This window comes from Hordeum vulgare, chromosome 3H, assembly GCF_904849725.1.
Source record: "Hordeum vulgare subsp. vulgare chromosome 3H, MorexV3_pseudomolecules_assembly, whole genome shotgun sequence".
Taxonomy (NCBI): Eukaryota; Viridiplantae; Streptophyta; class Magnoliopsida; order Poales; family Poaceae; genus Hordeum; species Hordeum vulgare.
The window spans coordinates 582,039,508-582,057,468 of NC_058520.1; the positions used below are offsets into that span (position 1 = coordinate 582,039,508).

Sequence of the window (17,961 nt, forward strand, 5' to 3'; positions counted from 1 at the left end):
AAACAAAAATTTACAAAAATATTTGCCCTTTTCTTCGTTTGCCTTTTTCTTTCGCTTGCTTTCCATTCGCTTGTGTGCTATGTACCTTCAATATGCTTGCATCTTCGCTTGCTGAAAATCTAGTGATATGGATCCTCTTCCACTTGCTAATCTCTTTAAGAGATCCAATTATGTTGATCCAATTGCTAGTGAGTTGAGTGCACTTGACTATCTTTATGGAGTTTTGCTTGAGATGCATGAATCTCAAAATCGTGATGAAGAAATTTATAAAGTGATTCGCGAGGGCTACTTGAATGAAAAGCATGATTACAATGGTTTCACTATAAATCCTATTAGTGTCAATCATGCTAAGAATATGCAAAACCCTAAGCTTGGGATGCTAGTTTTGCTATGTCCTCTACTTGTTGCAATGATCATGATTGGGTAATGATTTTTCTTTTGATCTTGAAAATTTGTTTAAGCCTCATGATGATTATGGTATTTGCAACAATATTAATAGTGGGATTGGAGAAGTCATGACTTAAGTTGATGATAATCCCACTATTTTTGAAGAGCGTCAACTTTGCATGCATGTGGATCATGAAAGAATATCCTATGTGATAGTTACATTGTTGAATTCGAATATGATCCCACATGTAATTATTATGAGATAGGAAAATATGGTGGTAGAAACTTTCATATCACTAAATCACCTCTCGTTATGTTGAGATTGCTATTGTCTCTTTCTTCTTCCTTGCATATGGTAACTATTGGTTGTCTTGACAATCTGTTTTCCTATAAAATGCCTATGCATAGGAAGTATGTTAGACTTAGATATGTTTGTCACATGTTTCATGATGCTCTCTTCGTGTCTGATTGCTATCTTTTATGTGAGCATCATTGAATTATCAATGCCTAGCTAAGGGCGTTAAACAATAGCGCTTGTTGGGAGGCAACCCAGTGAATTTATCTTTTTCTTTCTGTTTTGTTGCGTCCACACTATCATAATTCTGTTATGATTGTGTATTTTGTGTTTATTTTTGTGTTTGAGCCAAGCAAAACCTTTATGACTAGTCTTGGTGATGGTTGTTTGATCCTGCTGGAAAAAGACAGAAACTTTTTGCTCACGAGATTATTTTTCATTTTTATTCAGAAAGAGCTTTTGAGTTGATTCTTTTTGCTGCTAGTTGATATGCCTTTTTCCCAGGCAGTCGTAATTTTTCAGAATTTTTGAGGTATCAGAAGTATACGAAGTATACAGATTGCTACAGAACTGGTCTATTTTTTACAGATTCTGTTTTTGTTGAGTTGGTCGCTTGTTTTGATGAAACTATGGATAGTATAGGGGTGGTACTAGCCATGGAAAAGTGAGAATACAGTAATCTAACACCAATATAAATAGAAATCAAGATTTCTACAGTACCTAAGGAGGTGGTAGTTTATTTTCTTGTGCTAAAGATATCACGAGTTTCTGTTTAAGTTTTGTGTTGTGAAGTTTTCATGTTTTGAGTGATGTTCTCATGGACAAATGGATAAAGAGTGGAAAGAGATCAAGATTGGGGATGCCCAAGGCATCCCAAGCCAAATTCAAGGACACCGAAAATCCTAAGCTTGGGGATGCCCGGGGAAGGCATTTCCTCTTTCGTCTTCAATCCATCGGTAACATTACTTGGAGCTATATTTTTATTCACCACATGATATGTGTTTTGCTTGGAGCATCTTGTATCGTAGGAGTCTTTTCTTTTTGTTGTGTCACAATCATCCTTGCTGCACACCTTTTGAGAGAGACATGCGCTCATCGTGATTTTGCTAGAATGCTCATCGTGCTTCACTTTTATCTTTTGAGCTAGATAATTTTGCTCTATGTGCTTCACTTAGATCTTTTAGAGCATGGCGGTGCGTGACTTGGTAGTTGGCTTGTGCTATGAAAGTAGTCACAAAGGTGATAGGTACCCAAAGAGGATACAAAAACCTACAACTTCATGTGCATTAAGTATAAAGAGAAGTTTTGATTCCTCTCAATTAGTTTTGAGAATTGGATTTGGTAATATTAAGAGTTATGTTAGTAGGGTGTTGTGAATCTAGAAATACTTGTGTTGAAGTTAGTGATTCTCTTAACATGCATGTATGCTGAACCGCTATGTTAGGAAGTCGGAGCATAATTGATCTATTGATTGTCGTCCTTTGTGTTGCGGTCGGGATCGGGCGATGGTTAACACCTACCAACCCTTCCCCTAGGAGTATGCGTTTAGCACTTTGTTTCGATTACTAATAAAAACTTTCGCAACAAGTATGTGAGTTCTTCATGACTAATGTGAGTCCATGGTATAGATGCACTTTCACCTTCCACCATTGCTAGCCTCTCTAGCGCCGCGCAACTTTCATCGGTGCACAAACCCACCATATGCCGTCCTCAAAACAGCCACCATACCTACCTACTATGGCATTTTCATAGCCATTCCGAGATATATTTATTTCGTTGCACTTTCCGCCTTCAGATCTCACTTTGCAATCAATCTTGAAGGGATTGACAACCCCTTTATAGCGTTGGGTGCAAGCTATTTTGTGTTTGCGCAGGTACTCTGGACTTGACGCGATTCTCCTACTGGGTTGATACCTTGGTTCTCAAACAGAGGGAAATACTTACTGCTCCTGTGCTGCATCACCCTTTCTTCTTCAAGGAAAAAACCAACGCAAGCAAGTCTCCGTCAACGTGTCAATTTCTGACGTTGTTGTTTGAGAAGTAGCAGTGGCGCGGGGAGCTCCGCCATCGCACGCGCACCGCTGCCGCCTCCGAAGAGGGAGGTGGAGGAGCAGGCCTTGGCACTGTGCGTCGGGCGCCTCAATTTTCTGCCGGGAGACTACGTCGACGACGGCGACCTCGACGGCGTAATCGCCGAGATCATGGAGCACACCAAGGATGAGCCGCAGCAGCTCCTCGCGCGCCGGCAGATGGAAGAGGAGCTCGACGAGTTCCGCTACTGTGAAGCGGTCGAGAAATCCCGCGCCGACATGGGGTGGGGCGCCTCCGACTCTGACTCCGATTGAGCGGCGCCGCTGCCTCGTCACCGTCGCACCCCTGGGGCTCAGGTGAGCCCAATTTTGAATTGAACTAAGGGTAGGAGTTGCGGGATCTAGCTATCTAATCCACTGAAATAGTGTAGATGTATGTAATCGAACCGTAATCGAAGTACTAATTGACTGTGTGGCTTTTGCTCCGACGAGCCCACCATTAGAACTACTCCCTGTGTAATAGTACCCATAATTATCTGCTATATTTGCTAGATCCTATCTGTGTTGTTTGAATTCAATTGAATGGTTGTAAAGTTTATTGTTATGCTTGTCTGAATCGGAGCTCGCCGACGTTGCCGTGCTTCGTCGCCGGAGAAGAAGAGGGAGGATGCGCGCGCATGGGAAAACGATTTAACGGTCGACGCTGTTGTCTCACGCCGACGTGGGTAAGCGGTGGGTCCCACCCGGCTCCCCATAATCCTGATGGATAAGTGGTGAGATTGCGCCTAAGGCCCATATCGTGCATGGACTATTTGTGCGCAGAGAGATGCCGCAGCAGAGCTTTTCTTACGAACGATGTCGCTTTGCAGTCAATTCACAGAGAGAAAAAAGTCGCACATGAGCTATTCGCTCAACTAAAATACATCTTGATACATCCATTCCTCCGACAAGTATTTCCGGACGGAGGGAGTATTAACTAGACACCCTTATTCACATAGGAAACTCACACACAAATTTCAGTCTGGTAAGCTAGACTTTAAGTTGCCATTTAGTTTTAAGAGCTGTTTCTGTTGCCCGACAAAATTATAGGAGCTGCCCCAATAATTTCCATGAGTAAATCCCTTAGATACGAAAATAAGATGCTTATAACATCCAGGGAAAAATTATAAATGTGTATTTACCCTGGATGGGGAAGTTCTCTCCTAATGCATAGTGGCACTCATGATGGCTCGATCTAGTTTATAACTGTGCTAGCAGATAAGACAAACAACTATGCATTATATCAAATTGAACTTTGATAAAAGTCGAAGCTCACTGAACGAGAAAGGGTCCATTGAAGGTCGGTTTAGTTAAGCTGGGTTTTTTTCCCAATGTGATTAGTTTGCAGCCTACTTTTTTTGGGGTGATATTTTGTCATATATTCTGTTTCATATAAAACCTAGTTGCAAAGAAAATAACAAGTATTCCCATTTATCATCAATAGAATAGTGGGGCCCTATTTGTCCTTTTGTCTCCCGTTTCAATTAATTTAGGGTAAAGAGAGAGTAGAGGGGAAACACGTAAGGTGGAGTAGAAAGAAGAAAGGACCTAAGGACATCTCCAACATTGACCCTTAAATCGCATGCGTATGTTTGAACCGTGTGGTTTCTTAAAAAACCATAATATAATGTTGATTGCATTGTTGGATTTCTTAATAATATTATCCACTTTGTCTTAAAATATAATGTGTATTGCTTTTTTGAAAATTCAAACCATTTAAGTTTGATTAAATTTATAGATAAATATATCAAAATCCATAATATCAAATTGGTACGATTAGATTCATCATGAAATGAATTTCCGTAACTTTTTTGTTTAATATTGTGGAAGTCGGTCTTTTTTGCTCTGAACTTTATTAAAGTTATTAAAGAAAATAGACTTTCCAAGAAACTAATACCACTTATATTTTGGAAATGATGGAGTATTTAGTTTGGCGTGTGGAGGAGATGATGGAGTGTTTTTTATTGTAATGCGGTGATTTCATGGGTCTTTGGTGGTGTGGTTTTGTGTTATCCACTAGCCAACATATATATATGTGAGGAAATCTCTGCGTCACTGACTGCATGTACGTACTATATTGGTGCTACAATATCATATGATGGTGCTTCTTTTTTCTAGGTTTTTTGTAGATCAGGTTCTCTTTTTTAGGTGATGGGAAGGTGTGGAGGATTGTTGTGTTTTTATAGGCCTGTTGTTGCTAACTGGTTTGAAAAATCATTAGCCTAGCTAGTCGAAATCGTAAAGTAAATCAAAAATTAATTGAGAGGCCTTAGATTTTCAAATTAGGGAATTAAAATAATTGAAATGGGGAGTTCTTTGAGAAATTATTTACCCGGTCAAAATCAGGTAACCCAATTGAAAACCTCAATTAGTTGAGAGGCCTTAAAATTTTGGAAGCATATTGTATAGTATAGAAGAATTGAAGGGGAGAGATTTGAGAAATTGTTGACCTGGTCAAAATCGGAGACCCAAATTCAATTGAAAACCTCAATTGAATGTGGGCTCTTGAAAACTAGGAGCATACTGTTATAGGGGATAAATAGATGTACTACAATAAAATACTATTGCATATATTTTTTTCTAAAAGTCAAACCTTCTAAACTTTGATCATGTTAATAGAAGAAGAAAAAATACATCTAGAATACAAAATACATGTCATGAGCTACCTCATATGCCAATTTTTCATATTGTATATGATTGATACTCTGCAATTAACCAGGCTAGGTGTAATTACAAATTGATATTGTCGCGATGCCACGCGTCAGATGTGAACTGCCAACTTAATTTTCATTCAAAAACAATGTTAGGTGGACTAGATCGGCATAGATAGGGCCATCAGTGTCGATAAGACCTTGTACAATGTTAGGTTCTTAGAGAGGTGCTTAAAAAATAAACCGTGTTTTTTCTAAAGCACTGATGCCTATTTCTACCAAAGAGACGTCTAATTAAGTGCCTATCCTTTATAAATAAGCATCGGTGCTTAAAAAACACTTATCTATATCTCTAAGCATCTCTCCTAAACGACTTATATTGTACAAGGCCTAAACATATTGGTCACGTGTTCTAGACTGATCTTTTAATCACTTGATTGCATTGAGGATAGAGCCAATGGTTTTACCAAAAGTGAAACTGAACTTGCGCTCATGTTTGTCAAAAGTCTTCAGTTTAAAAATGAAACATATTCTTGCTCTACATAATGCAGCAGCAGTGACCTCAATTCCTGTGTCACTCTTGGCTTATTTTTCTTGTCAGTCATTGATGACTGCTAATTGAGGCATGATTGAGCTAAAATAATAACCATACCTCGGGACATCATGAAAAAGTCGATCAATGGTGTCATAGTGAGTGGGAGTGAAATATTCTTCGTATAAATCATTCATGTGCTCGTAGGGTAGGATGGACCAATATATTCTTCGTATAAATCATTCATGAGCACTTAGGTCTATTCTATGTTAACAAAACATTCATTGTCCCATCCAAGTCTTAGCATGGGATGGATATATGCGCATATACATGAGCACTTACGTCTATTCTATGTTAAAAAAAACATTCATTGTCCCGTCCGAGTCTTAGCATGTATAGTATCGCACTAACCGGGTTAGGTGGAGTTGCCAAATGACATTAGCACAATGTCAAACCATAAGGCCAACTCCACAGCGCGACCACAAACGGACGTCCGGTTTGGCCGGATTTTGTCCGTTTGGGACGGCAATGGGTTCACCCATGTCCGTTTATGTCCGTTGGGTCGTACGTGCATCCATCGCGCGGCCGCACCCCAAATCATGTCTGTGTTGGACGTGATTAAAAAAATAGAAAAACTTAAATAAAAAGTAAATAAACGCAGTTAAAAAAACGCCCGTCGATGCCGTGGCCGTCGCCGTCTTCAGTGCCAAATTTTAATTTCTTTCCAAAAGTTGATCAGCATGCACGCAAAGTCATCAGTGCCAATAAAAATACTGGCCAATTATACAATTCGTTTGATCTTTCAGTCACTTGATTCCAATGAGGATATTATAACCTATGGTTATATAACCTTATCCCGAAAGCGCGGAGCGATTTGTTTCACCAACAAGTCATTATGTCACTAGTGACATAGCTAAATTGCCACTAGGATTTCTAAAACTATACTCGTATCTACGTGCACTGCGACTGCATGGGGTAGGTCTACCCACCACAAGCGCAAGCACGGTGGCGCTGCAAGTTAAAGCCGCCACGCCTCTGCTCACCGCCGCCGCACATCTGCACTGAAGCTGGAACCCCCGTTTGCCTGCTTTTACCGATTCCCTTCTGAGGTACCGATCAGTTCCGTGGAGATTCCATTGCCTCGGGTTATGTCTTCGGCACACACCTCAACCAAACCAAACCTGCCTTCTGTATTCACTCTTATTTATCTTCTTATTTGTTGTCTTTGCAGTTCAGTTGGCCGGCATGGCTGCTGAGTCCGAGAGCTGCAACTGCAGCGCCTGGGCAGCAAAAGATCCTTCCGGAGTACTCTCCCCTCACAGTTTCAACCGTAGGTAATGAACCACGCAACCCTCCCTTGTGAGATTTTAATTTACAAGGAAAAACAGTCAAGCTCTGCTCTTCTCCACACCAGTTCTAAACTTCTAATGCAGTTAGCTATTTTAGCAAACGATCCTTCTGAAAAGCCGTCATAATAATATCCAATTATTTGTGCCGTATATTATTATGCAGTTATTTTTTTTTCAAAGTTCTTTTCTAGCCCAGTTATATGCTTGTCTTTCTTCTCTGAATATATATACACTTCTACTGTATGTGCTAGCCCAGTCATTCATTCGTCGCTGTAAATTATGAGTAGACACCTTGCCGATGCCAACTGAACTAACTGCTTTGTTAGGGCGTCACTCTCTTCTTATAACTAGAACTAGTGCTTATGCATATGCTACCCTGATTGATTACTAGGGCTGTGCGACATGACGATGTTTCTTTGAGGATCACACATTGCGGCGTCTGTTTTGCTGATGTTCAGTGGACAAGAAATTTGCACCATGACTCGGTGTACCCTTTAGTCCCTGGGTAAGCTTTTCAGATCATTGTATTCACTTGAAAAAAAAAACTTGGAACAGCTAATGCATTTTTCTTTCTGTTGATTGGCCCCTATTCAATGTGATATAGGCATGAGATTGCTGGAGTTGTAACCGAGGTCGGTTCAGACGTCAAAGGCTTCAAACTGGGTGACCATGTGGCTGTTGGGACATACATCAACTCATGCCGTGACTGTGACAACTGCAATAGCCTCCTCGAGAACCACTGCTCAAATTTTGTTTTCACTTTCAATGGTGTTGATACGGACGGTACTGTCACCAAGGGAGGATATTCCACTCACATTGTAGTTCATGAACGGTATGGATGCATTCTCTTCTGGATGTTCTGAATTTGGTGTAGATTGTCTTTGGACAATAGTGATGGCAATTCTTTTTTGCCTCCAAGTCAAAATCAACTTTTCTTGTATAAGAATCTTGCATTTCATGTTGATTCGTGACAGGTACTGCTATAAAATACCTGATGGCTACCCACTGGAAAAGGCGGCACCTTTAGCTTGTGCTGGAATCACTGTGTACACTCCGATGACGCGACATAACATGAACCAGCCGGGGAAGTCACTTGGTGTCATTGGTCTTGGTGGGTTGGGTCACATGGCAGTGAAATTTGGGAAAGCCTTTGGAATGAATGTGACAGTTTTGAGTACAAGTGAATCGAAAAGAGATGAAGCTATCAACCTTCTTGGCGCAGATAATTTTGTGGTGTCATCAGATAAAAACCAGATGGAGGTACTGAACATCTTTAATCTCTTACATGTTAGATTCCAACTGAAAAAGCATAAATGCACAAAGGAATAGATGTCAGTACACATTACAAGCTAGAGTGTAGTAACCTACTGCATATTTGAAAGGAGTACAGTTAAATGACACAGGTAAGTAAATTTATCCACTATCAAACCATTTCAACCTCCTTTATTATTTTCCCCGGCTGCTGTTCCCAGAAAAATAGGGAATGATCATTCAGGAAACACTTGTGACATATGAAATGGTCCATCATTTTCCGCTATAAGGATTGACGCCACACTTTGCTACCACAATTATGCTCTTCTTTTGTACAGAGGGTCTCTTTTCGTTTTCACTTTTGCTTCGGTATATCCCTCTAAACACATTGACGACTGTAATCTTCCTATACCCTTTTATAATAAAGGTTAGGATGGTCTTTTCACCCGCATCGATACAAGGCCAAGATCTATCCGTCTATGGAGGACCACAATAACCAACTAGGACATCTAATCATTGTGCCTATTTACTTCTTTCTTTGTTTTCTACTATTTCAAATCGCGGTAGGGCCGGCCCATTGTTGAATCCATCCTTTAATCACTATTTTACTTTTTTTTCTTTCCTTTTCCTTTTCCAAAAATGCCCGTGCCTATAATAATTTGTTCAAATTTTTAAAAAATGTATGCTTTTTAAATTGTGTTCATAAAGTACAAATATTCACATTCCAAAATAAATCTACACACATGTTAAAAAACTGTTCGTTTCATTTAAAATTACTCTGAATGTCATAACACGAACATATTTTAAAAAGAGAGACTAAATTTTGAACATGGACATTTTCAAATTCGAAATTTGAAGAAAAAACAGAAATATGAAAAAAAAATCATAAACCAGTTTATTTTAAATTTCTGCGTACTTTTTTTATATTTGTGTAAAAACCTTGAATACATGATTATTTTGAATATTCCAAATAAATTTTCAAAGCATGAACATTATTTGATCCATTTAACTCATGTCAAAATTTTGGTCCATTTAACCGATGAGGAACCAGGGACTCTGAGACAGAACCTCCTGCCCAACCAAAACGCATAAATGTCATAACTCAATGAAATTTATCATGGGTGCTTTGCATGGTGATGCTAATGTGTGAATAAAATGGGTCCATTTTGTTGATGTGATAAAAACTGCATCCGGACTTGCCCTACCGACGAACCCGAACAACCACCTTTGAACATGATATGCTTCTTGCCATACATGACATGACACCAAATTTTGCCAGCACGTGGACATGCTCATAGCAGGTCTCCACGTAAAGTTTGAAGAAATTAGGACACATAACCGAAGTTGCATGACGTTCGGCTAGTGTTTTGGGTTTTTTCACCGAGAAAGCCCTATAAAATACATAAAATGTCTGAAATCAAATGAAATTTATCATGCATAAAATGTCCGAACTCAAATGAAATTTATCACCTTCGGCATGATGATTCTAGTGTGTAGAAAAAAGGTGAATCTATTTTATTGATTTAAGAAAAGTCCATCCAGACTTGCCCTACCAGGCAACCGAGGTCCCGAAGTACCACCTTTGAACATGGTGTGCTTATTGCCATGCATGAAATGACATCATAATTTTCCAACACGTGGGCATGCTAATGGCAGTCGTCCATGCAAAGTTTAAAGGAATTCGGACATTGAATGCATCTTGTGTCGCGTCCGGCTAGTGTTTTAGGTTTTTTCATCGAGAAAATCCTAGAACATGCATAAAGTGTCAGAAATTAATGAAGTTTGTCATGGATGTTTGGCATTGTGATGCTAGTGTGTGGAAAAAAATTGGGTCCATTTTATTGTTATGGAAAAAAGTGCATCTAGACTTATCATACTTGGCTATCTGAACCACCACCTTTAAACACGGTATGCTTCTTGCCATGTATAAAATGAGATCAAATTTTGCCAGCATGTGGCCATACACATGGCAGGCCTCCATGCAGAAGTAGAAGGAATTCGAACAACGAACGCATGTTGCGTCATGCTCGCCAGTGTTTTAGTTTTTTTCACCGAGAAAGCCTTAGAAAACAAAGAAAATATCAAAACTCAATGAAATTTATCATCGATGCTTCGCCTATAATGCTAGTGTGTGGAAAATTTGGGTCTATTATATTGATGTGAGCATTTTTGAAAAGGAGCAAAAATGACAAATTCAAAAAACAACAAGAATGAAAAAGAAGCAAAAAAGAACAATAATCCAACCGTTGATTGATATACTTTCATTTTTCTATTTCTATTTAATAGATGTTCGGTAAATTGAAAAGTGTTCAATTTTTTATGTGAGCATGTTTCCATTTAAACGAAGAATAAACAAATATTTTTGTTTAAACAAACAATAAATGAAAAAAAAACTATTTTATATATGTTTAGAAATTTCATTGCACTGATGTGAGCATTTTTCTATCTAAACGAACATTTTTTGACATATTTCTATAATTTTTTTAATTGCGAATATATGTTCTTTATGAACAAAATTGTAAAAAAGATGAGCATTTTTGAAATTTTGAATAAATTTTATATGGGTGAGCATTTGCTAAAAAAAGAGAAAAATAATAGGAAAAAGAAAAAAAATAGTGATAAAAGGACCACATAGTTCTAACAAGATTGATTGCAGAATGTCTCTCGCACAAAATGAACTCATATAGCTGAATTCTGCTTGTTATTCTTCTCAGTCTGCTTATACTTCGTGAGAATAACGAAATGATTTACTTTTGCAGTCCCTGAAAAATTCTCTGGACTTCATTGTCGATACTGCCTCCGGTGACCACCCATTTGACCCTTATCTCGCGCTTCTGAAAGTTCGTGGCCTAATGGCACTAGTTGGCTTTCCTGGAGAAATCAGAGTGCATCCTGCAACACTTAATCTGGGTAAACACCTTACCATTACCAGTCGAGTCAAAATAGTTACTGAGTGAAAAGTATGTTTATTTTTATCTTGTATGGTTGTATGAGACTGTATACCGTCGAACAGACCACTGGTCTGCTGATGCAAAACTTGGTGAAGAGTTGAGGATCTATAAGCATTCGAACCTTTGTTACCGTTGTTTTGGTGTAATGGAACTGGCTTTCGGCCATTTATCGAAACATAATTAATCAGAACTTACTGCAGGTGCACGGACTCTATCTGGCAGTGTAGTCGGAGGCACGAATGACACCCAGGAGATGATAAACTTCTGTGCGGCCAACAAAATATACCCAGATGTTGAGGTGATAAAGATAGACTACATCAACGAGGCTCTCGAGAGGCTTGTCAACCGGGATGTCAAGTACCGGTTTGTAATCGACATAGAGAGCTCTTTCAAGTAATATCTTCGCGGTTGGCACATCTCGAATCCTTATAAAAGTGTGTAGAATAAAGTTGAATCTTCCACACAATAATCGCGGCTGACTGGTGATATAGGGCTTTCCTCTGTAATGTTCTGGTGTGCTTTCCGGTCCGTGATAGAAGATTTTTGTAAATATATGCGTATTACTTTCAGAAGGTATGTAAATAGACCTCCATATGGATGCTCAATTATTGTAATATCGATTTTCTGAAATTTTTGACCGATCAACACGTTAAGGGCCTTTAGTCTTGGGTTGAGCCACGAACCGGGACTAAAGGGGTGGTGGCAACCGTTCGCCTGGTGCGAGCCTCTTTAGTCCCGGTTGGTGCTTCAAACCGGGCCTTAAGGCCCAAACCGTTCGCATCCTGCGTCGTTTCGCGCGACGAAAAACAGGATAAGCGGTATAGACCGCGAGGGCTACCGTAACCGCGGCCATTCTCGTCTCCTTTGCTCTCTCCTCTCTTCTTCCTCATATCTTCCACCATGGATGATCCAATCACTCGCTACGGGAACGACAACGCCATGGTGTCGCGTTTTCTTTCCTATTTCGAGGAACGGCTTAAAGTGGCGGAGGACAAAGACAAGTTCATGGGGCTTGATCTCGAGTACACGGCCAATCAAGAAGGTGTTGCCGTCATCCAACTTTGTTTCAACAGAAATGTCATTGTCTTCCAATGGGTGAGGTAAGTTTTGAGGCTTTTCTTTGATTAAAGGTTATGAAAATTGCATAGGATAGCAATATGTTCCATTTGAATCCTAAAAAATCAATTTCTCTTTAGTTGTAGTGAAACAATTTTCCTTGTTGGGAGAACATATATGGCATACTTAATTTAGGGTTTCTTGATCAATTCATAGGATATGAAAATTGCATAGGATAGCAATATGTTTCATTTGAATCCTATGAAAAATACATATTCCTCTTTAGTTGTAGTGGAAGAATTTTCCTTGTTGCATATATTTATTCTTTTGATTCATATATGAAAATTGCATAGGATAGCAACATCTAGGGCTTCTTTTGATTCCTCTTTTGTTGAAGTGAACGAATTTTCCTTTATAGTTGCATATTATACTTGTGCCAAAATATACTTGTTATGATTCTTAATTATTATACTTCTGCCAAAATATACTTGTTTTGCAGCAGTATGTAACATTTGTTCCATTTTAATTTGTTGTTGTTGCAGTAGTGACAAGCATTATCCAGTACTCATGGACTTCCTTCGTAGCGGTATACATTTTGCTAGCGTTGATATAAGGAATGGCAAGCTCAAGATGAGGCACAGCTTCGGTATTGAGATAACAGCTGACTGCCACATTGATATCCAAGGCATATTCAGAGTTGGACATATGAGGACTTCGATGGCTCATATGACAGTCGCCAGGATCGACGAGGAGCACGCTGTTATGAAGACCAAATTCCCTTCGGATCAGCACAAAGAGTGGGAGACGACCCCACTTGACGGTATCAACATTGAGTATGCAGCAAAAGATGTGTACGTTGCATACGAATTGTACCGCGGGATTTGAATCATGAACTATGGCCAGCGTCACCTCGTACATCAAGCACCACCACCACCAATTTAGGGATATTCTGATTCAGACGAGTAGTGTTCGCAAGGGAGAACACTTCTATTTCTAGATATTATATATTATGTATTGCTTGGGGATCTCTAGCTTGGACGAGTATTTTTATTTATGTCCCTGTTTAAATATGATGTGAGCAAGATTTTGGAGCATTTGATGTATGATACCATGCCAAGTTTCAACCTTTAATTATTGTTGTTTATTAAACATTGTTTTTTTTAATAATTGTTTGGAATTCAAAAAATTAAGTCACGTGACATCAAGACCTAAGGGTTAATAGGATTGATAGCTTACTATTGTCAAGAAAACAACAAGTGGAGACTTGGAAACCAGTGAAGATAGAACCGAAAAGTTAAGCGTGCTTGGGTTGGATTAGTGATAGGATGGGTGACTGACCATGTGCTTGGGTTGGATTAGTGATAGGATGGGTGACTGACCGGGAAGTTAGACGATTTGAAATGAGTGATCCACGCTGGAGGAGTGAGTAGGGGTGATTAGAGATTAAATTGACAAATGTTTCAAAGATTTGAAAATTGTAAAAAAAATGAATTTATTTTTAAAAAAATCGAAAAAAAAAATACTTTTAATCCGAGGAGTGAGTAGGGGTGATTAGAGATTAAATTGTCAAATATTTCAAAGATTTGAAAATAGTAAAAAATAAAAAAATGAATTTACTTAAAAAAAAGTCGAATAAAATACTTTTAGTCCGAGTTGGTACCACCAACCGGGACTAAAGGTCCTCGAGCCCTAGCAGCCACGTGGAGGGCTTTTAGTCCCGGTTCGTGGCAAACCAAGACTAAAGGAGGGGTCTTTAGTCCCAAGTTAATAGTCCCCGTTGGAGAACCGGGACTATAGGCCCTTACCAACCGGGGTTATAGCCCCGTTTTCTACTACCGTACCATTCTTCACCTTGTATAGATTGTATACTCAAATTTTATTTATTAGTCCACATTGAATAAAAGCTCACTGAGTCTCCCCTTGTATAGATTGTCGAGGTTCTTGCAGAATCTTTGACATTTTTTTAAATAGAGGCAAAAGTTTTGCCTCATCTCGTTAAATAATAAGGGGTAAGACAATTCTTTTAAGGTTACAAGGCCACACATGTCCAATAAAAAGGATACTCTCCCAAAATTAAATTGCCCAATAATCTAGACCCAGCGGCCACCCACGTTTTGGCCTCATCTGTACTTGCAGACCACTCTGGATTGAAGGGAAGCTTTGGAACGGAATACCCTAGCATTCATCTCATTCCAAATCTTCTAACACATGAGCTTCATGTAATTATGTGGCATACCCTCGTTTGAGCTCAACCATTGCTTAATTGATTGAAGGTTACTCCAACTCGTAGTCGGTGAGTGAATTCCCAACCAAAAGAACACCATGTTCAAACTCTAATCGTGGTTCAACATTTGAACATGAGAGGGAGTCAAGGACGAACTTGCAACTCGCATGAAAAAAAAACTATGTCGAAGGTGGACTTGCAACTCGGATGACTACACAAAACTACAAGAGTACGAGACCAATTGAGATTCGAGGGTAGACTTGCAACTGGGACAACTGCAAGCCTAGTTGTGAGTCATGGTTCGACGTGCAACTGGGATGAAAAGAAACTACAATCTCAGTTGCGATTCGATGTCGGACTTACAATTGGGATGAAAAACAAACTTTGGGCCTTGTTGCGAGTCGAGGGTGAACTTGCAACTGAGACAATTACACAAAACTACGATAACAGTTGCAAGTCAGGGGTGGACTTGTAACTGGGTTGAAAACAACTGGCTCAGTTGCGAGTCGGGGGATGAACTTGCAACTGGGACAACAACAAAATTATGAGCACAGTTGTGTGTCAAGGCTGGACTTGCAACTGTGACAGATGTGTAGCTATAAGCCCAATTGTGAGTCAAGGATGGACTTGCAAGTGGGATGAAACAAACTACATTACTAGTTGCGCGTCAATACTGGGTTGGCAACCCGGATGAAACAAACTACAGTCCTAGGTGTGAGTCAAGGATGGACCTACAACTGAAACAACTACACAAAACTACGATACCATTTTTTAGTTGCGTGGACTTACAACTGGAACAGTAACAAACTACAAGCCCAGTTGCCAGTCAAGGATGGACTTGCATCTGGGACAACTAGGAGCCCATGTGCATGTCAAGGGTAAACTTGCAACTTGAACAACTATGAAACTATGAGCACAACTGCGAGTCAAGGTTAGACTTGTAACTTAGATGAAACAAACTATAGACCTAGGTGTGAGTCAAGAGTGGACTTGCAACTCTGATGAAGGAAAAAAATGTAGGCTTGAGTTGCAAGTCGAGGGTGGGATTGCAACTCGGACAACTACGATCTCAGTTACGAGTCGAGGATGAACTTGCAACTGGGGCAACTACGAAATTACGAGCCGAGTTGTGAGTCAAGGATGGACTTACAACTAAGAAGAAACAAATATGAGCCAATTTACATGTCAAGGATGGACCTGCAACTAGGATGGAAAACAAAACACATGTCGAGTTCGAGTCACTAGTGGGCATGCAACTAGAATGAAACAAACTACTCGTGTAATTATGAGTCAAGGATGAACTTGCAACCAGGACACCTATGTAAAAGTATGATATCAGTTACGAGTCAAGAGTGGACTTGCAACTCGGATAACTACACAAAACTACGATATGAGTTGCGAGATGAGGGTGCACTTGCAACTTGGACAATAACAAAACTATGGATTCAGTTGTGAGTTGAAGGTTGATTTGCAACTGGCATAATTACGAAACTACAAGCCCCGTTATGAGTCAAGAATGGACTTGTAACTGGATGAAACAAACTGCGGGCTTAGTTGCGAGGACAGACTTGCAATTGGGACAAATTCTTGCATTTAGGACAACTAGTTGAATGCCCGTGCGTTGCCACGGGCTAACAAATGAATCTATGGCGAGTCCTGGGCTACACCTCCTTGGTCATTGTGATGTCGCTTTGATATGTTGTCACCCGTGTGCCAATTCTGCCATGTTTTCTCCAAGTCCACCAAACTACCATTGCTATTCCCAGATTCGCTCCAAATTTGCATGAGTTCTCTCTAAGTATGGAAAATTGCCAAAGTCATTCCGAACGTCACTAACTTCAGAGAGAATTCCTTATTTGGCCCTTCCTTAAAATTTGCTTCCCTTTTTGGCCTTAAAAAATTCTTCCCTTTTGGCACTCAAACTTCAATTTGTTCCCAACACTTCTTTCAGTTTTGACCATGAACTGTGTTAAGTCAGACTTGAAAAGACCGTTTTACCCCTAGTGCAGTATGTGAACAAATTATGTTATAAAAATAGAGATAAATCATTGGATTTTAGTTTTAAAAAAACTGGGCATAACCTCTCCTGTGTTTGATGTCATATCCCCTGTAAACAATTCATATATTCATCTATGCACACATTTCATGTAGTACCATGACAACATGACTACAAAATCTTCAACATATGCACATAATTCATCAACTAACATCCTCAACTATCGTAATCATCTAGTTTCATATAAAGTACCTCCAGGAGACATACATACATGATACATCACATAAACAATAGAAAAGCTCACAAGCTCACATGATGAGCTGAGTACATAAACAATTTCCAAATGGAGCTTGGATAAACAATATGCAAAAGCTCACACGACGGGCTGAGCGCATGAATAGTTTTCAATAAACACATAACAACCAAGACAATCACAAGCTAAGCTTTCTTTTGCTCTTCGTGCGCTAATGCAGGGCTGGCTGGGTTGAATCTTTTGCTTGTTGTGCAGATTGCATGGAACCACAAGAATCTTTGCAATTTCTGTAGCAAGTTATTTCTTTCTCCTTTTGCATTTACCTTCCAAGGAACAATTGTTTCTTGTTGGGCACATCACTTTCAGTAGAAATGAGCCCAGGCTGACTTGAGATGGCCCTGGCCGTGCACCTAAGCGGTAATTTAGAGTTAGGAAACAATACAAACAATTTAGCAAAATGGTTGACAAGCGGGATATCAAAATTAAAACAATACAGTGGTGTGAAAGCACACACAAGTCCTTCTGGACACAACACACAATAATAATGTAATACCATCAAAATTCTATAGTGGCCTTGTATAAGTAAATGGAGGGAGTACATAAGTGTAGCAACCTTCTGAATGAAAAAACAGGAGCAAGCGTCAATCCTGTGCTGGAAATATCTCTAAAATTAATAGTGAAACATGCTGATATGTAACGCAATCACATAATTTGGTAGCATGTGCACAAAAACCCAAAGAGAAAGAGAAGAAAGAGAGGAACTCACCCTTCAAGCCAAGCAAAAGTGTTCTTCAATCACACAATTTGGTAGCATGTGCACTCTGGCGCCGAGCCTTTGCACTCTCCCACCGAGGCCTCCATTGCTCGTTGCCCCCCTCCCTACGCCACCCCACCATGGCCACCCAAGGCCGATATGGGTGCAGCCCACCATGGCCGCCGGAGGCCAA

General features: G+C 39.7%; 1 protein-coding gene across 1 annotated transcript; it reads left to right on the plus strand.

Annotated features, from left to right (window-relative positions):
* Positions 1-6,871: 6,871 nt before the first annotated feature.
* LOC123440760 (probable cinnamyl alcohol dehydrogenase 1) lies at positions 6,872-12,057 on the plus strand. Its single transcript, XM_045117309.1, has 7 exons — positions 6,872-7,043; positions 7,166-7,268; positions 7,675-7,788; positions 7,888-8,115; positions 8,258-8,543; positions 11,294-11,444; positions 11,686-12,057. The coding sequence occupies exons 2-7, from the start codon at positions 7,180-7,182 to the stop codon at positions 11,880-11,882; spliced, it is 1,065 nt and encodes a 354-aa protein (XP_044973244.1). The 5' UTR covers positions 6,872-7,043; positions 7,166-7,179; the 3' UTR covers positions 11,883-12,057.
* Positions 12,058-17,961: the final 5,904 nt, after the last annotated feature.